At 36.7% G+C, this 21322-nt stretch overlaps 1 protein-coding gene across 4 annotated transcripts in view; it reads left to right on the top strand.

Annotated features, from left to right (window-relative positions):
* Positions 1 to 21322, top strand: part of LOC105497240 (RAD54 homolog B) — a 114734-nt gene that overhangs the window by 82161 nt on the left and 11251 nt on the right. For 3 of the 4 annotated variants that reach the window (XR_011606873.1, XR_011606874.1, XR_011606875.1), the window contains exons 11-14: positions 3291 to 3463; positions 9799 to 10060; positions 11571 to 11637; positions 11826 to 12023. Coding sequence is in view for 1 of the 4 variants with exons in the window: in XM_011768213.2 (XP_011766515.2) it covers positions 3291 to 3463; positions 9799 to 10060; positions 11571 to 11637; positions 11826 to 12023; positions 17149 to 17366 (918 nt within the window). In the remaining 3 variants the exon portion in view is untranslated. Of the gene's footprint in view, positions 1 to 3290; positions 3464 to 9798; positions 10061 to 11570; positions 11638 to 11825; positions 12024 to 17148; positions 17650 to 21322 lie in introns of those variants that run through there. The other variant, XM_011768213.2, reaches the window with a different exon arrangement.

Genomic DNA, 21322 nt, shown 5'->3' on the forward strand with positions numbered 1-21322 from the left:
GGCTCAGAGATAGATATATATAATCTTATTCTAGAGAAACTTGATGCTATTTATTTATTTATTTATTTATCGAGATGAAGTCTTGTTCTTGTCCCCCAGGCTAGAGTGCAATGGCACGATCTCAGCTCACTGCAACCTCCACCTCCCGCATTCAAGCGATTCTCCTGCCTCAACCTCCCAAGCAGCTGGGATTACCGGTGCCTGCCACCACGCCTGGCTAATTTTTGTATTTTTGGTAGAGACGGGGTTTCACCATGTTGGCCAGGCTGGTCTCGAACTCCTGACCTCAGGTGATCCGCCTACCTCGGCCTCCCAAAGTGCTGGGATTACAGGTGTGAGCCACTGCGCCCAGCCACCACTTTAAAAAAAACTAATTCTATATACAGTGATAAAAATTAAACGATTTGGGCATGAAGCCCAGTAAAAATAGCCAAAAATTTCTTCATTAAAAGGAAGACCTTATAATGGCTCAGAATATACCAGTTAATTTAGAATATGTTTGTAGATTCTTGAAGAAAGCAGCAGGGGGCTCTGAGTGTTTCTCCATTGTTGCCATGCAGTCACTAATAATAGGCATAGGATACTTCAAATAGGTTACATAATTTATAGTCTGACATTTATTCAGAAAAGCCTTTTCTCTAACTTCATAGCAAATAAGAATTGATATAAAAGGGCAGAAATGAGCCTTCTACATGTATAAGTAACCTTTAAGCAATGGCTTGTAAGTGTTTCTATTGAAACTAGATTGTTTCCCTAGTTCAATTAAGATGTTAGGTCTTTCTTTAGGAAATATGAGTGGAGCGTAACCAGTAACAATATCATAACTCATAACCGAAGTGTATTGGGTTACATGGAGTCAGAAGAGACAGTGTCCTGATTAGCTTGATATGGGAAGTTGAACTGGTAAATCTCTATGATGGAGATGCTGCATCAGGCTGTCACAGTATAAAGATATTATCTATTAGTCAATTATTAGTTAGTGGTACATATTATAATATCCTGGGAAGCTCTTACAATTACATTAGTCCAGGCCTCAACACATATGGATTAATTCAGTTTTGTTTGAGAGTAGGACCCAGGCATGAGCATTTAAAAAAAAGCCTTCTCAAGTCATTCTAATACGTGTTCTTTGTTAAGAACTTGTGCATTAAGATCGCCCATCTTGGCCAGGGCAGTGGCTCACGCCTGTAATCCCAGCACTTTGAGAGGCTGAGGCGGAAGGATGCACTTGAGGCCAAGAGTTCGAGACCAGTCTGGGCAACACTGTGAGGCCCTGTCTCTTTAAAAAAAAAAAGATCACCCATCTTCCTGTACTCTGATTTAATATTCACCAGGCACCTTCTGTTAGCGATTTGACTTTCCCTGGGGACATTCTTTCATAGGACAGAATGCATGTGCATAGACTAATTGGTCTAAATAGGCAGGTCTCATAGGTCAATAAATTTTCTTTCTGACTTATTCAGTCTCTTAATTTGGTTAATATGAATAATTTCCCTACAGTTTAATCATATTCAAGTTTCTGAAGATGAAAAACTGTGTACTAGACCCTGGGCCTGTGGTCCTTTGATGATCTTTCCAAGTTGTAGGCAGAGCTAACCTAAAGCAACCAGCAACTACTTCTTTCTCCTCATATGTCCCAGTGATAGAAATATTTTAAAGTTCCTAGTATTTTTAATCAAATGACTACACCTAAATATTGCTGTATTTTGACAGTAAGCCAAATTAAAATTAGTACTCTGTGCCCAGCATTTTTATACATTTCACATAGGATTCACTGCCCTTAAGGTGTTTCTAGTATTACTAAAGAGGGGGTGCAACACACAGGAAAACATTTGTGAAGTATAAAAAAGTCATTTGATCTTGAACAACCCTGGGATTAGGGGTGCTGACCCCTGTGTGCACTGTTGAAAATCCCTTTATAACTTGTATGACTTTTGACTCCCCCAAAACTGAACTACGAATAGCCTACTGTTGACCAGAAGCCTTACCAGTAACATAAAGTCAGTTCACACATATTTTGTATATTATATACTGTATTTTTACACTAAAGTAAGCTATAAAAAGAAAATGTTATTAAGAAAATCATGAAGAAGAGACAATATATTATTCAATGAATGGAAGTAGATCCTCACAAAGCTCTTCACATTGAGTAGGCTAAGAGGAGAGGAGGCAGAAGAGGGGTTGGCCTTGCTGTCTCAGGGGTGGTAGCAGAGATGGGAGAAAATCTGCATACAAGTAGACTTGCGTAGTTCAAACCCATGTGTTCAAGGGTCAACTGCATATAATTAACTGCTCAATTAGATAAGGTCAAAGCTGAAGTGTACTGTGTAACCTTAAAGGTTAAAACTCAGTGCAAACAAAGGCTATGAATAATCAGGTAGAATTTGCACTGGGTCTTTATTTAGGATTTATAGGATTGGGATAATTGAGCAGCAATTTATAGGATTGGAATAATTGAGCAGCAAAATGAAAAGTATTCCAGACAAGGGGTATAGGTTGAACAAAGTTTCAGAAACAGTGATAAATCTGGTAAATATGGGAGAGAGTTAAGAGACCTGCCAATCCTAGGAATTTAACCGAAAAAGTGATTTAATCATTAATATCTCTGATCTCTAGTTATATGATCACATATCAGCTAGGCAGTTTTGGAGGGGGAATTTCACAGGTGCTGATAATCACCTTGGAATAAATTTATTCTACAACTACTGGTGAAATAAACAAAAAGTATTGTTATAAGTAAGAATAAATTTCTCTGTTAATTTATTGGTGAACTTCTTCCTTCTTACAGAAGAAACTGGTAAGGTTAAGTAAACAATCATGCTTGTTTTTGGATATAAAGGTGTTGTATGAAGCCCACGATTCAGGAGAGAATACTAATAAGGAGGGAAGGAGAGAGAGGAAAAGAGAAAAAGATTTATCAAAGATGCAAAATGTTAGCGTTTGGAGAGAATGGATTTTGTATCACCATTTGCCCTTTATTTCCCTCTCCTTTCTTCGTCTGCTCCTACTTCCTGTAGTTACATGTGGGAAATATTAATACTACACTTGCAGGGTGAAGGTAGCAGGCATCATGAGATTGCGTTAGAACTGCTCTGTAACTAACTCAGTAGAATGCATGTTACTTTTTTCAAAAATGATCAAATCATGACCTATAAAGATTTCCTAATAGTTTCTTGGACTTTTCAGATAGCTGTTAATCTTCACCTTTTTCCCTCTATAATTTTAGCGTTTTCCCCTCCTAATTAAAAAAACAAACATGAGCCAGCATTAATAATCGTCATTTTGAATAGGAAAAAGAATGCTCAACTTGTGATAAAAATGAAGAAAAGAGTCTATACAAAGGCTTGCTAAGTGTGTTTCCTGCTGACTATAACCCTCTCCTGTTTACTGAAAAGGAGTCAGGAAAACTACAGGTGCTGTCCAAGCTCTTAGCGGTTATCCACGAACTTCGACCTACTGAAAAGTAAGATCAATTTAACAAACTTCTAAGTGCTCAGAGAGTTTTAGTTTGCAGTATGTCTTTACTTCCTACTTCCCTTTTAAAATAAGAAAACATAAAAAATAAGTTGTTTTCTTCTTTGGGAATATGGTTAGCTTCTAGTATTTCGTAAACTTGTAATTAACAATGTGTCTATAAGTTTTAAGAAAAACTAAACATATGTAGTTTAAAAACCTAGTGATATTTTCCGATATGTAATGCTTGTTTCTCAATTTTCTTCAGAATCCTTTCTTCTTTTACTGTTTCTTAAATATTGATACACCTTAGGATTTTCTCTTTAACTTTCTCACTCTTAACCTATTTCCTGAGTGCTCTACTCCCTGTACTTTCAACTATTGCACACACACATACACACGACTATCCCATGTGGTCCTGTGTGTGTGTGTGTGTGTGTGTGTATTTTTTTTAGAATGACTATGTATTTTATATCTTCTTGTATACCAAATGCATATAATATTGAAGGAAATTTATATCACTTCAGTCCTCTCTTCTAATTTCTACATCTTTAAGTGTTGAATGGACATCTAAATCTATCTTGATGTCCTATAGTACTTCACACTTCCCATGTCCAAACCATGTGACAAAACCATCATTATTGCAAGCCTGATCTTGTCCCATTATTCCTTGGTACCATAATGCAAACAAAAACCCTGGAAATTATTATAAACTCACTTTTCTTCTTCATTTATCCCACAATGTCAGTCACTAAATTCTGTTGATTTTATTTTTTAATTTAAAGAATCCATCCTCATTTTTCTGGTACCAAGATTTTTGTTTTGATTCTTAAAATTACTGATTTGGGTTACGATAGTCTCTTATAAGCTACTTCCTGTTACTCTCAGCCCCCTGACATACTCAACATTGCCCTGAATTGTATTTCTAAAATATAAATATAAACATGTCACTCCTTTTCTTAAAAGATCATTTGAAGACTCCCACTTGTCTTCCAGAAATTTCTAAATTCTTTACCACATTAGGCAAGACTCTTCATGATATGGTTAATGCCTCCTTTTCCAGCCTCATCTCTCATCACTCCTTCACACGTACCATGTGGTCCAGTCATACCAAACCCCCTGCAGAACCTGTGAGTTTGCCCACTTCTGCTCTGCTCTTACATGTTGCAGGTTTCTGTGTCTAGCTTACCTCTGCTTCTCATTCTTCTGGCCAACTTTTTCTCCTTCTTAAGACTTAGCTCAACAGACGAAGTGCGATTGCTTATACCTATAATCCCAGCATTTTGGGAGGCTAACGTGGGAGGATTGCTCGAGGCCAGGCATTGGAGGCCAGCCTGGGTGACAGAGTGAGACCCCTTTTCTACAAAACAATAACAACAACAACAACAACAACAACAACAAGACTCAGCTCACATGCTTTCTCCTGTCTCAGATTTAGATTCCCCTCCTCTGTACTCTCATAGCATGCTGTACCTACCTCTAATGGAGCTCTTCTCACATGTTTTATTAGATAATATTTGATATGTGCAAAAGGACATGTGAGATGTATATATGCAGATTGTGACCCAGTTTAAGAGTGCAAACTTTCACTTCAGCTTCTATTTATATCTTTTTATTATCTTATTATTATTTTTTTAACTGGATTTTTTTTTTCTCTTCTCTGAAGGGTGGGAGGGATAGTTGGTTGTTATTGGACAAAGGATAATGAGTGAAAAGAGTTTTAGAGGAAATGAGAAGAGATACAGTTTGAATATAGGTGTGAGAATGTATCTTTGAAGATGTCATAGGGGAAAGTTCCCTCTTGTGGCAAGAAGGAAGAAAGGAATAAAGAAAAATATAATGATTAAGAAAAATAAAAATAATATTCGGGGATTGAAGTTGGGGTGGTATTTTCTCTTTATCTTGAGACAGGGTCTCACTCTGGGGCACAGGCTGGAGTGCAGTGGTGCGATCTTGGCCCACTGCAGCCTTGACCTCCCAGGCCCAAGCGATCCTCCCACCTCAGCTTCCCAAATAGCTGGGATTACAGGAATGTGCTATCACTCCCTGCTAATTTTTGTATTTTTGTAGAGATGGGGTCACCATGTTGCCCAGGCTGGTCTCTTAACTCCTGAGCTCAAGCAATCTGCCTACCTCGGCCTCCCAAAGTGTTGGGATTATAGGTGTGATGGTCATTTTGACTCCTTGTGGGTCCCTAAGAAACTTAAATCCTATCATGTTTCATTGGAGGAGAAGCTACACTTTCATAAGTGGCATAGGCTGGATCTTTGTTCTGTTGCTTCACGTTATCTGAAGAGATGGCCCTTTCTTTAAAAAAAATTGTGGTAAAAGAGACATAACATAGACTTACCATCTTAACCATTTTTGTATGTATAATTCTGTAGTGTTAAGTACATTCACATTCTGGTGCAACCAATGTTCAGAACTCTTTGCATCTTGCAAACAAAACTGAAATGCTGTATCTGTTAAATACCAACTCCTTACTTTCCCCTCCCTTAACACCTGAACTACCCTTCTACTCTCTGACTCTGACTGTTCTAGATACCTCATGTAAGTGGATTCATATAGTTTTTTTTCTTTATGTTACTGACCAATTTCACTTAATATAATGTCCTCCAGGTGTATCCATGTTGTAGCATGTGTCAGAATTTCCTTTTTAAGGCTAAACAATGTCCCATTGTGTGTATATACCACGTTTTGTTTATCCATTCATCTATTGATGAACACTTGGGTTGCTTCCACTTTTTGGCTGTTGTGAATAATGTTGCTGTGAACATGGGTGTACAAATAACTTTTCAAAACCCCATTTTAAATTCTTTTAGGTATAAATCCAGAAGTGGAATTGTTGGGTCATATGGTAATTCTATTTTTAATATTTGGAAGTACTGCCATACTGTTTTTCATAGTGGACTGCACCATTTTCATTTCCACTAACAGTGCACAGGGTTCAAATTTCTCTATCTCCTTACCATCTTTGCTACTTTCTATTTTTTTGATAATAGTCATCCTAGTGGGTGGGAGGTGGTATATCATTGTTGTTTTGATTTGCATTTCTCTAATGATTAGTGATATTGAGCGTCTTTTAATGTGCTTTTTGGCCATCTTATCCTTGGGAATCCCCATCTTATCCTCGGGAATACATTCCAAGACCCGGAAGGCATACCTGAAACCACAGATACTACCAAGCCCTATATGGATTGTTTTTTCATGTACATACATACCAGTGATAAAGTTATAAATTAGGCACAGTAAGAGATTAACAACAATAATAATAAAATAGAACAATCATAACAGTATACTGCAGTGAAAGTTATGTGAATGTGCATTCTCTCTTTCTCTCAAAATACCTTACTGTGTGTAATATTTTTGAACCAAGGTTGACTGCAGGTAACTGAAACAGTGGAAAGCAGATCTGCAGATAACAGGGTACCACTGTGGTCTCTAGGTGCCTCTGTATTTTCTTTGTCTTTCCTCTGTGAGTCCTCTGTCTTCCTGCTACAATTTGAACTGATCTCTAATATTGCTACACAGCTGTCATCCTGGACTTATTTATTTATTTGAGATGGAGTCTTGCTCTGTTGCCCAGGCTGTAGTGCAGTGGCGCAATGTCAGCTCACTGCAAGCTCCGCCTTCGGGTTCATGCCATTCTCCTGCCTCAGCCTCCTGAGTAGCTGGGACTACAGGCACCCGCCACCACACCCGGCTAATTTTTTGTATTTTTAGTTGAGACAGGATTTCACCATGTTAGCCAGGATGGTCTCCTGACCTTGGAGTGCAGTGGCGTGATCTCGGCTTACTCCAACCTCTGCTTCCTGGGTTCAAGTGATTCTCGTGCTTCGGCCTCCCGAGTAGTTGGGATTACAGGCAGATGCCACCATACCTGGCTAATTTTTTTTATTTTTAGTAGAGATGGGGTTTCACCATGTTGCCCAGGCTGGTCTCAAACTCCTGACCTCAGGTGATCCACCCACCTCAGCCTCCCAAAGTGCTGGGATTACAGGCGTGAGCCACCACGCCCGGCATCCTGGGACTTTTAAAAAGCCATCACCTATGCATTAGTCCGTTTTCACACTGCTATAAAGAAATACCTGAGACTGGGTAATTTATAAAGGAAAGAGGTTTAATTGACTCACAGTTCCATATGGCTGGGGAGGCCTCACGAAACTTAATAATCATGGCAGAAGGCAAAGAGAAAGCAAAGACCTTCGTCACAGACTGGCAGGAAAGAGAGAGCTAGCAAGAGCAGGGAAAACTGCCTTATAAAACCATCAGCTCTGGTGAGAACTCACTCGCTATCACGAGAACAGCATGGGGGAAACTGCCCCCATGATTTAGTCACCTCCCACCTGGTCCCTCGCTGAACTCATGGGGATTACGGAGATTATAATTCAAGATGAGATTTGGGTGGAGACACAGAGCCAAATCATATTAACTTATAAATTCACTTTTTTCCTCTTCTGTGTTGGTTTTCTATTTTCTGAATTTCACATTTTGCTGGAGCACATCTCACAGTAGTTTCCTAAGAAAGAAAGATGGAAGATTAATCTTTTTGACTTCTTGCACATCTGAAACTGTCTTTATTCTACCCTAGCACTTGACTGACAACTTCCCTTGTCATAAACTTCTAGATCAAAATAGTATTCCCTTAGAATTTTGAAGACATTGCTTTACATGTTGTCTTCTAGTTTTTAGAGTTGCTTTTGAGAATTCTGATGATTTTCAAATTTCGATTCTTTTACATATGACCTATTTTTCTTCATCAAACATTGAGCAACTTTTATTCATTCTTCATACTTTGAGTTATAATCTTGATATGCCTTAATATGAGTCTTCATTTTGTTAATTGAGCTGGGAACTTTTTAGTAGGTCCTTTTTATCTGAAGGCTCCATGTCTAGGAAGTATCCTTTCTCTCTCTTAAAAGAATTTCGTGTTTTCTTTGGAATTCCTGTCAGTCAGATATTGAACCTCATGAGTTGATTCTCTAATTCTTTTTTTCTCTCCTACTGGTCATCACTTTTTCTTCTTAATGTATTTCCTGGCAAACTCTCATATTATTATCTTAAAGCTCTCGTGTTAAAACTTTATTTTGTCTATCATTTTACATTTCTAAGATATTTTTCTAATTCTTGATTGTTCCTTTTGAAAAATTGCATCCTCTTCCATTGAACGATAGATAGCTCTTGTTTGAGGACGTTAATTATTTTCAGAGAGTTATCTTCTGTTTTTTTCATTGTTCTGTTTAATTCAGGTGTCTTGTTTATTTTTATTTTTCCTTTTCATGTTGAAGCTCACTTCAAATAGCTGATGTTCCTTGGTGTCCACAGTTAACAGTGAAGCAGTAAAACATTAACTGAACACTGTGTGGATAGGCAGGGCTCGTTGACTAATAACCATCATTGGGTAATCAGGCAGCAAGCTGGCTTTTTAATTTGGGGACTCCCTATCTGTGGATCTTTTCTGTGGAATCATTTAAGTATTTCCATAGATGAATCCTTTAGTAATGTCTTCCTTGGACTGGCATGTGGGGTGCCTGGCTGTTGGTATTCTGAGAGTTGACAGGAAAAGGGTAGAGGGATCTTATTCAGTATCTAGTCTTTCATTAACACATTTTGTTGTTGTTGTTGTTGTTGTTAAAGACAGGGTCTTGCTCTATTGTCCAGGCTGGACTGAAACTCTTGGATTCAAGTGATCTTCCTGTTTTAGCCTCCTGAGCAGCAGGGGCTACGGGCATAAGCCACTACATTGGCTCTCCTGCCTTCTACAGTCAGTTCCCTGGTCTAAGTTTCTTTGGTTTATTTTCTCCAGATAATAAATACTTTATTTGAGAAAGAAAAGTCAACTGATCACATAGGAGCAGGGCCTGGGTTCTATGTACCAATGTTTTAATAGTTCAGTCTAAACTCCTTCCTTCTAAGGTACCTTGGTAAGATTCTGTGGTGCAAATGAACTTTCATTTGTTTCTTATTGGAATCTCCCTCTTTGAGCATGTAGGCATCACCTGTATACTCCTAAGCAGGTGACTGCTTCATTATGCTTTTTGTTTTCAAATATCTTCAGAGTTAGTTTCTGTTCATTTTTGTATTTTACTCATTCTCTTGCAGTTTTTAGAGTGAACCTCAGAGAGATGAAGAAGGCAGAAAGGTCTTTGCCACACTATCTTAAAACTGGAAGTTTAGATATTGACTTTAAATGGAATATGCAGGAGTACCTGTGTTTTAATTGTACTAGGTCATTGTTGCATGTTCTCTCAATGTCAGTGATAATATTGTGGTATTTTCTTTCAACTAAGAAAATCTAATGCTGCCTTTAAATTTATCTAAAGAATTTTTCTTTTTGATTGACAGGGTGGTGTTGGTATCCAACTATACACAAACCTTGAATATTTTACAAGAAGTATGTAAGCGTCATGGATATGCTTATACAAGACTTGATGGACAAACACCAATCTCTCAAAGGCAGCAGATTGTTGATGGCTTTAATAGTCAACACTCTTCTGTTTTTATTTTTTTGTTAAGTTCAAAAGCTGGTGGTGTAGGACTTAACCTTATTGGAGGATCTCACTTAATTCTCTATGACATTGATTGGAATCCAGCCACTGATATTCAGGTAGGAATATTTATGCATTAAATAGATATTATTGAATGCCTGAGGATACAATGCCTATTGAGGATACAAAGATGATGATGATATATAATAACCACTATATAAAGAGCCCTTATTTTGTATGAGGCACTCTGCTAAGTGCTTTCCATCTATTTAATCTTCCTAACAAGCCTACAAGGATGGATATTAGTAGTCCCATTTTACAGATGAAGATATGGAAGCTTATTCTAGATCCCACAGCTTGTAAGATGCAGAGCCAGGATTCAGACCTAAACCTGTATGCCTCCAGGTTCTAGTTTACTGCAGAGTTGGGCCTTTAGGATGTTCATGACCATCAGGTGAAGACAATAAATGTTATGGATGCTATGATTAGTGTTTATGCAGGCTACAGTGAGGGTATAAAAGTGACGTATTTAGGAAAATATTTGAGAAGCCTTTGGTTTTCTTTAGAGTACAGTCCATCTTTTTGTACCTTGAGTTTTCTACCTGTAGGTTTGCACCTCAGTCGATATGTGCATTAGGGGATCCCAAGACAACCCTCAGGTTTAATGATTCACTAGAAGGACTCAATTGAGAAAAGCAGCTATACTCACAGTTATGTTACGTTATAGTAAGCGATACTCAAATCGGTAAGGAAAAGATACTGAGTCCAGGGCAGAGTCCAAGAGAGACCAGGCACAAGCTTCCAGTTGTTTTCTCCCAGTGGAGTTTTATGGACAACACTTAATTCTGTCAGCATGGGTGAGTGTCAGTGCATATAGAATATTGTCAACCAGGGAAGTTCACCCAAGTCTTGGTGTCCAGAATTTTGTTTGGGATTAGTCCTGTAGACATGGAACACCTGCATGACTGACCTTAGTTAATCAGTCTTTAGCCTCCAGAAATCGAACTACATGGCCTAAGGCCCCACCATATCACATTGCTAGCATAAACTATCTAGTGTGGCCCAAGGCTTCCGGTAAACAGACACTCATATCAGACAGGACAATCCAAAGGCCTAGAGATGATCTCTTAGAAGTTGGTTGAAGGCCAGATTTTTATTTGAAATGTGCAGAGTTTGAACATCAACACTTTATTGCACAGTATCATTGATAAATCTTTAAACCACAGGAATCCACCTAGAGCCTTAGCTGATTACTTGTATCCTAGGTACTTTTCAGGGGCAAATCTTTAGCTATTTGGACTGAGAATGAACCACCAAGCCCATGCTACACTTGGTTCTTTCCATTCTTGCTGTCCATACTCACTGTCCCATTGATGAAGATATATTCTCTCACTGTTGCATGATACCCCTGTAGTTATTTTACAGTATCATAGTAAGTGTTCACTCATCCCTTTCTTTCTGCTAAGAAAAAGCTATGAAGTAGGGCATACTTGGCACACCTGGGATGTTTTTTGAAGCTATATGTAAAATACAGAATTCCTTATTTAAAACATATTTCTGCAAATTGCATATGTGGAAAGGGCCATCAGTTTCTACTGTACTCTCAGAATTCTCACTTATTTTCTATAGGCAATGTCTAGAGTATGGAGAGACGGTCAGAAATATCCTGTACATATTTACAGACTCCTCACCACAGGTAACAACCCTTCAGTGTGACAAAAAATGTATACCCTTTGAATAATTAAAATTATTTTTTGTTAGCCTGTGCTTCAGTGTCAGGAATATATTGTTATTTTGTTAACTAGTATGTTAATAAACATTTTACCCAACAAAAACAATGAACATAAAGATCTGAAGGAAATCTGATGAATGTTTTCTCTTTAGGTACAATAGAAGAAAAGATCTATCAAAGGCAGATCAGTAAGCAAGGTCTTTGTGGGGCAGTTGTCGACTTCACCAAGACATCTGAACATATTCAGTTTTCAGTAGAAGAACTTAAAAATTTGTTCACATTACATGAAAGTTCAGATTGTGTTACTCATGACCTGCTTGACTGTGAGTGTACAGGAGAAGTTCATACAGGTTAGTTATATTTTAATTCTGTAACTATGTAGTAAAGTTAATTTATTTCTCATTAGCAGTTGAAAATATTTAAAGAATAACTTTATAATATTTACCATTTGCATATGTTAGTTTTATTTTTTTCTCAGCTCATAGGGCAGCTGCCAGATAGAGATATTTGTGAAAATATTCAGTAGAACCTTAGTCTCTCAATTTTAGCTTTTTATTTCTGACTCACTTGTGAAAAATTGAACTTATTTAGGAAAATCTTTCAAATCCTGATGTAATGGCTTTGGAGTTAGAATTTTTTTTTTTTCGAGACAAGGTCTGGCTCTGTTGCTCTGTCACCCAGGCTGGAGTACAGTGGCGCAATCATGGCTCACTGCAACGTCCGCCTCCTGGGTTCAAGCAATCTTCCAGCTTCAGTCTCCTGAGTAGCTGGGACTACAAGTGTACACCACCACACGTGGCTAATTTTTGTATTTTTTGTAGAGACAAGATTTCTTCATGTTGCTCACACTAGTCTCGAACTCCTGGGCTCCAGCAATCTGCCCACCTCAGCCTCTCAAAGTGCTGGGATTACAGGTGTGAGCTACCGCTTCCAGCCAGAAAAATGGTTTTAATCCCTATTTCTCTTCCACAAAAAAAATACAGTTGACAGAATAATCTTGTTGTTTATGTTGTACAGAATTTATTCATAATGGGGTCATATTTTCTGAGGCACTCAGAAGCATGGGCCACCGTACTTCTCAGTACTTCATGTAACTGCTAGTGCTGCTTAAGTAAAGCTGAAAATTTACCCTCCAGAATAGACACCATTCAAAAAGAAACTAAATCAGGAGTAGGACTTGAGCAATCAATGTCTAGTAGTTGAAAGTTACTTGATAAATTATATTAAGATAGGTTGAAGAAGTTAGACTATATAAGACTAAGATGGAAGAATTTAGATTTTATGTAAACATAAAATATATTTTATATAGATGTTTCTTTTTTATGTAAATGTTTCTTTATATAAATGTTTCTCTTTAGGTACAATAGAAGCTTATTAGTTTATTAGTTATTTGTCATATAAATTATATATGATTATATTTATTAGTTATGTGTCATATTTATATATAAATATATAACTAATAACTAAATATAATAAATATAATCATGCACAATATATAATTATAACAATATACAATATTTATAGTAGCTAAAATATGTATATATTTTTATTTTTTAGTGGGTAGAATTTAAACTTCAGAGAAATGTTTTCAGATTTTCTCTTTCTTCATAACCATTTTGGTAATTAAAAGTATTAACACTTTATCCTCCCTATTAAATTTTTTCCTGTTTTAATAATTTCTCTTTTCCTTTTTCCTTGTATTTACTCTAATGTTCTTTTTCTAATAATTAAGGTTAATACTTAGCTTAATGATTTTTCAGTCTTCTCTTCAAAGAAGTGGATATTTAAGACTATACATTTTTCTCTAAGCTGCCCATAATTTTGATATACAGTCTTTCATTATTCATTTCTAAATATTTTGTTTTTTCATTATGATTTCTTCTTTGACTTATGAGTTATTTAAAAGTATGCTTTAAAATGTATTTTAGTTTTTGTTACCAAATTCTTGCTAATGCTCTGTAGTCAGAAATAGAATCCATGATACGGATTCTTTGGTAATTATAGAGACTTGGGGTATGGTCTAGTATGTGGTCATTTTTTGTAAATATTTCTTTTGTGCAGGGAAATCATGTATATCCTCTCAATTGCCTAGTGCAGAATTCTGTCATATTAGCCAGATTTTGTTATATAATCCATTTTTTCTTTTATAGATTTCAAAAATGACTAATTTAACTTTTGAATTGGTAATACATTTACATGACTCAATTATTTAAAAATATAAAATGTACATGGTGAAAACTCTTCCTACCACTCTACCCTTATCTCCCTAATTTTTAGCCTTCTACATCAAAAGAAACCACCACTATTAGTTTTTTTGTGTATCCTTCCAGATATATATGTATGCATATATAAGCCACTCTACATATATATTCTTGCCCAGTTTTCCTCCCAATAAATTATAGCATGTTATACGTATATTTCTGTACCTTTTTTCACTCAATAGCGTATCTTGAGATCTTTCCGTATTGTTACAGAGTTTCCTCATTCTTTTTTTTCCTCAGCTATATAATCTTCCAGTGTATAGATATATCATAATTTATCTATCCCCCACTATATTAGTCTGTTTTCACACTGCTGATAAAGACATGCCTGAGACTGGGCAGTTTACAAAAAAAAAGAGGTTTAATTGGACTCAGAGTTCCACATAGCTGGGGAGGCCTCACAATCATGGCAGAAGGCAAGGAGGAGCAAGTCACATCTTACATGGATGGTGGCAGGCAAAAAGAGAGCTTGTGCAGGGCAACTCCCATTTTTAAAACCTTCAGATCTTATGAGACCCATTCATTATCACAAGAACAGCACAGGAAAGACCTGCCCCCATGATTCAATCATCTCCCACTGGGTCCCTCCCACAACACGTGGGAGTTATGGGAGCTACAAGATGAGATTTGGGTGGGGACACAGAGCCAAACCATATCATCCACAGATGTACAATTAGGTTATTTCCCATAGGTGTGTATTTTATTCATGTATCATTTTGAATATCTTCAAGTATACCTATAAGGTAAATTTTTAGTATTGCTGAGTCAGAGAATATGTACATTTGTAATTTTGATAGATACTGCCAAAATGCCCTTTGTTGGATGTTGTGTCAATTTACACACCCCCAGAAATACACTAGAATGTCTATTTTCCCATAGCCTTGCCAGGTTAGTGGATTATCAAATGCTTGTATTTTTGCCAATCTGATAGTAAGAAAATAATATACTGGTATAGTTTTAATATGCTATTCTCTTATTATGAATGAAGCTGAGCTTTTCCTAAGTTTAAGAACCATACTTCCTTTATGTGAACCATCTCTTTATATTGTTTGCCCATTTAAAACATTAACAACCTAATTTTTTGTTAGGTATATCTATTATTCAAATAAATATATTAAAATATGAAACTATGATGGTGGATTAGACAAAACTATTGTTATTTTTATAATTTTCTGCTTCATATATTTTATATCTTCCTTGTGAAATTTGTTTTTCATTATGGTTTCTCTATTTTATTGTTATGTAGTGATTGCCTTATCCCTAATGCCTTTTGTTTCATTTTGTCTTAACATATGAAACTAGCTTTCTTATCGTTGGGATTTGTCTGGTCTATTTTTTCCCATCTGTTTACCTTAAATCTGTCTATGTTCTTATATTTTAGGTATCTATTGTCAACAGCATAAAGCTAGATTTTATTTTTTGTCCAGTCTGATATTTTGTTTTAGTGAGAATATTTAGTTTGTTTGCATTTATAATTATTAAGGTATTTTTATTTATTTCTACTGTCTTTTCATTTTTTATTTTTAACAAGGGCCTAATACTGGCTCTTAGTTAGCCAGAGGTTTTTTTGGTCAGTACTTTGCAGGTGTTATTCTATTATCTTCTAATTTTTGAAGCAATCTCGTTGTCTCTTTTCTTAAAACCTCAATGATTATGAATACTGACAAGGATTTGATGATATTAAGGAATGACTTGAGGCTTTTCTTTTAGGTGTGATAAAATTTCAAAGAAGTGTTTATCTTTTAGAAATGTAGAATGAAATGTTTATTAGTGAAATGATACATGCTATATATATATTATATTTATTTGAAATTTCCCATAATTAAAAGGTTAAAAAAATAAAACCTCCAATAGCTTCCTGTTGCTCTTAGGATAGATACTAAGTTAGGGCAGTCTAAATGCTGTAACAAACTAAAAAAGCACAATGGTCTAACACAATAGAAATATGTTTCTCATTTGTGTAACAGGTCATTGTGGGCATTTAGTGGACAGCCTTTCATAAAGTAATTTTGTGATCCAGGGTTCTTCCACTTGGAGCTCTTCCATCCCTTTGGACCTTAGAGTCCTCTGCTGGGTTCCCCTGCATCTGCCAGCCAGCAATGAGAGAAGAGATAAAGTAGAAAATTGTTCAGTTTGAAGTATATTTATAGTTCAGATCTGGAAGTGACATAGCTGCATTCCATAGGCCAGACACAGTGGCAGTTTCTAACTGTAAGGGAGGCTGGGAAAGGTGACTAAGTGCCCTGGAGGAAAGAGAAATGGATTTGGTGAATAACGGCTGGCCTCTGCCATTCATATTTTGCATAATCCAGCCCTTGAATACTTGCATCACCTTGCATTACTTAACTTCTCTTGCATTATTCTTTGCTTTTACTCGATAGGCTCTAATTGCATAGGCTCCTATCAATTGCTTGATTATGCCAGTGCCCCTTCCTTTTCATAGCTTTTTAATGTGCTTATCGTGGAATGCTTTATCTTTCTTCTCCATCTAGTTCTTTCCTCCTCATCTTTCAGATCTTAATAGAACATTTCTTCAGGGTGCCCTTCACTTACCTTCCAGACCAAGTCAACTTCTCTTGTCATATGTAAGGTAGTTCCCTGTATCTTTCCTTCATACCCTTACCTCTGTTTGTAATTCAGCTCCACAGTCCCTTATCTTCAATTCTGAAATCTAGAAAGCTCAAAAGATTTTTTTTTTCTTCATAAATTTGTGACAAAATTATTTGTGGCAAAACCTTACCTAAATTGATGTGAGTTTATCGATAGTTTTTATTTAACTCATTTTGTAAGACTGTGACTTGCTACAGAATGTTGATGAGTTTCATTATGGAATGCTGACCCAGATTGTTCGAATTATATTCTGAATTTGGAAACATATCTGGCCCCACAGGTTTTAGGCAAGGGATTTTGAACTTGTAATACATTTTTTTGATGATTATTTATTTAATATATATCTCTCCCACTAGACTGTAAGGTCCTTTAAGTCAGAGACCATGCCTGTGTTTCTTCATCATTTTACCTTTACTGTTTAACTCAGTACATAGTAAATAATTTATAAATGTTTGTAAAAAGAATGAATGAATTTGTCTTAACTTGAACCATGGTGATCAAATGTAATAAATCACATAAACGAAGTATCATGAAACAAAAAAGTATTGTATTTAGTAGGATATTGGCTTGCCTAAGGATTTTCTCATTGTTTTACTTATTGCAGGTGATTCGTTGGAAAAATTCATTGTCTCTAGAGATTGTCAACTTGGTCCACATCACCAGAAATCTAACTCCCTGAAACCTCTTTCTATGTCCCAGCTGAAGCAATGGAAACATTTTTCTGGAGATCATTTAAAAATTACAGATCCTTTTCTTGAAAGAATAACAGAAAATGTGTCATTCATTTTTCAGAATATAACCACTCAAGCTACTGGCACATAATGAAAGATTACTTCATGACATTCCATTGCTCTTCTTTTGAAAATTAGTATGGTAATTAAATGTACTATTTGAAAATTAATAGAATTATTTAAATTACAATATGTGTTGCAAAATATATTACTTTTGATACAACAGTCCAAATTGAGTGGTTTAAGTTTTTGTAAATATTAAACGTTTAAATGAAAAATTAAAGATGTGCTTTTATCATTGTATAATTGTTAATAATTCCTTGATTAATATGCTTTCATTAAGTATTTACTGAGAAATTGTTATGAGGAATATAAAAAGGTAAAAATACTTAGTCTCTGTCTTTGGGAATCTGATTAGAAATATTAGATGTTTGAAACAACTGAAAAACTTGGTAAGTTTAAAATGTAGCTCAAAGGAGGAAGAGAATGAGAGGCTAGGATTGCAAATGCTAAAGATGTTGGATGTAATAGTTGCTGCAGGGCAGTTTGAGCAAGAAAAGTCAGTAGGTTAGTGCAGGAGATGAAGGGTTTGGGAACACTTTAGAGCACTAGTTCCTAGTTTGGGACCTCAGACTTAGGCAGTTTGTAAAGCCATGTCCACCAAATACTGCTTATGCACTGCATAAACGTTCAAATACCATCATTTAAGGGTTATCTGGAGTAATTTTTGACATTGAAAAGAGTGTTTTTTAGCTGTGCACAGTGGCTCCAGTTTGTAATCCTAGTTACTTAGTAGGTAGAGGCAGGAGGATTGCTTGGGACCAATAGTTTGAGACTAGCCTGAGCAACATAGTGAGGCTCTGTCTCTAAAAAATAAACTTAGCCAGGTATGGTGGCACATGCCTGTAGTTCCAGCTACTTGGGAGGCTGAGGCAGGAGGATTGCTTGAGCCTAGGAGTTTGAGTTTGCAGTAAACTATGATTGGATATGATCCAATATCCATCGGGTGACAGAGTGAGACCCCATCTTAAAAGAAAAAAAAAAGGGGTTTAATGTGCAAAGCAAGCTTTAGAAGACTGAAGCTTGCAAAGAGAAAGGAGTTACTAATTTAATTTCCAAGTGGGGCTTCTGTAATTAGCTTTTGTTTCCATTTAGGAAAATTTCCTTTAGATGGAAAATACAGGTATACCCTGGAGATATTGCAGGTTTGGCTACAGACCACTGCAATAAAATGAATATCACAATAAAGCGAGTAACACATTTTTTTGGTTTTCCAGTGCATATGAAAGTTATGTTTATGCTATAGTCTACTAAGTATGCAACAGTATCATGTCTGAAAAATGATGTATTTTCCTTAATTTAAAAATAATTTGCTAGAAAATGCTAACGGTCATCTGAGACTTTAGTGAGTTGATGTCTTTTTTTTTGTTTTTTGAGACGGAGTCTTGCTCTGTCACCCAGGCTGGAGTGCAGTGGCACGATCTTGGCTCACTGCAACCTCTGCCTCCTGGGTTCAAGCAATTCTTCCTGCCTCAGCCTCCCAAGTAGATGGGATTACAGACATCCGCCACCATGCCCAGCTAATTTTTGTATTTTTAGTGGAGACAGGGTTTCACCCTGTTGGTTAGGCTGGTCTTGGACTCCTGACTTCAGGTGATCCACCTGCTTTGGCCTCCCAAAGTGCTGGGATTACAGGCATGAGCCACCATGCCCGGCCTGATATTTTTTTGCTGGTAGAGGGTCTTACACTGATGTCAATGACTGCTGACTGATCAGGAACCTGGTGAAGGTTGCTGAAGGCTGGGGTGGCTGTGACAATTTCTGAAAACAAGACAGCAACGTTTGCCACATCAATTGACTCTTCCTTTCACAAAAGCTTTCTCTGTAGCATGCGATGCTATTTGATAGTATTTTTCCCACAGTAAAAACTTTCAAAATTGGAGCCAGTCCTCTTGAAACCTGCCACTGCTTTATCAACTAAGTTTATGAATATTCTAAATCCTTTGTGGTAGTTTCAACAATGTTCACAGCACCTTCACCAGGAGTAGATTCCATCTGAAGAAACTACTTTCTTTGCTCCCCTATAAGAAGTAACTCCTCATCTGCTCAAGTTTGGTCATGAGATTATAGCAATTCAGTCAAATCTTCAGACTCCACTTTTAATTCTAGTTCTCTTCCTGATTCCACCACATCTTCAGTTACTTCCTCCACTGCAATCTTGAACTCCTCAAAGTCAGTTATGAGGATTGGAATTAAGTTCTTCCAAACTCCTGTTAATGTTGTTATATTGCTATCCTACCATGAATTGCAAATGGTGTTTCTTTTCCAGAAGGTTTTCCGTTGATTTTGCTCAGATCCATCAGAGGAATCACTGTCTATATGGTCATAGCTAGCTTTACACAATGCAATCCTTACATAATATGACTTGAAAGTTGAAATTACTGCTTAACCCATGTACTGCAAAATGGATGGTGTGTTCACAGGCATGAAAACAACATTGATCTCCTTGTACATCTCCATCAGCGCCATTGGATTACCAGGTGCCTTGCCAATGAATAGTAATATTTTAAAAGAAATATTTCATTCTGAGCAGTAGGTTGCAACTGTGGGCTTAAAATATTTAGTAACCCAGACTTTAAACAGATGTGCTGTCACCCAGGCTTTGTTGTTTCATTTCTAGAGTAGAGGGAGAGTAGATTTAGCATAATTCTTAAGAGCCCTGGGATTTTTGGAAGGTGGCTTCAGCTTAAAGTTACTAGCTGCTTTAGTCCCAAACAGAGTCAGCCTGTCCTTTAAAGCTTTGATGTCAGACATTGACTTATGTTCTCCAGCTATGAAAGTCCTAGCTGGCATCATCTTTCAATAGCAGGCTGTTTCTTCTACATTGAAAATCTGTTGTTTAGTGTAGCCACCTTCATCAATGATCTTAGCTAGATCATTGATGGATAACTTCTGGATAACTTGCTGCAGCTTATCCATCAGCACTTGCTGTTCACCTTACACTTACATGATGTGGAGACAGCTTCTTTCCTTAAATATTACACTAGCTTCAAACTCTTCTGCAGCTTCCTCACCTCTCTCAGCCTTCATGGAACTGAAGAGATTTAGGTCCTTGCTCTGGATTAGGCTTTGGGAATATTGTGGCTGGTTTGAACTTCTTTCCAGGCCATTAACACTTTCTCCATATCAGCAATAAAGCTGCTTCACTTATCATTTGTGTGTTCACTTGCAATTTCCTTTAAGAGCTTTTTCTTTGCATTCAGAACTTGGCTAACTGCAAGAGTCCTAGCTTCTAGCCTGTCTTGACTTTCAACATGCTTTCCTCACTAAGCTTAATTCTGTGTAGCTTTTGACTTAAGGTGAAAAATATATGACCTTTCCTTTCACTTGCACACTTAGTGGCCATTTCAGGATTATTAATTAGCTGAATTTCAATATCGTTATGTCTCAGGGAATAGGGAGGCCCAAGGAGAGGGAGAGAGATGGGGTAACCAACAGTTGGTGGAGCAGTCAGAACACACACAACATTTCTTGATTAAGATTGCTGTCTTACATGGGCATAAGTTATGGTGCATCAAAACAATTACAACAGTAATATCAGAGATAACTGATCACAGATAACCCTAACAGATATAATAATAATGTCAAAATTTGAAATATTGCAAGAATTACTAAAATGTGACAAAGACATGAAATGAGCACGTTTTGGGGAAAAGTGTCACTCATTTGCTTGATGCAGGGTTGTCAGAAACCTTCAATTTAAAAAAATCCTGGGAACCACAATAAAATGGGTTATACCTGTGTTGTCTTGAGGTGTGAAATACTCAATTATGTATAATCAAGGATGAATTCTTTTAATTTGTAGTGCCATACCTGGGTAGCTAGCTGTACATCTAGGATTCATGAACAGGCAGTTTGGGACCAAATTTGTCAGTGAGGAAGTAGCCAACTAATAATAAGTAAAAATGGTGTTTCTTGGCCCCATGTGTAGAATTCATGTATAGGCTTTACATATAACTTTTTTTTTTTTTTTTTTTTTTTTTTTTT

Source organism: Macaca nemestrina, chromosome 8, assembly GCF_043159975.1.
Source record: "Macaca nemestrina isolate mMacNem1 chromosome 8, mMacNem.hap1, whole genome shotgun sequence".
NCBI classification, from domain to species: domain Eukaryota; kingdom Metazoa; phylum Chordata; class Mammalia; order Primates; family Cercopithecidae; genus Macaca; species Macaca nemestrina.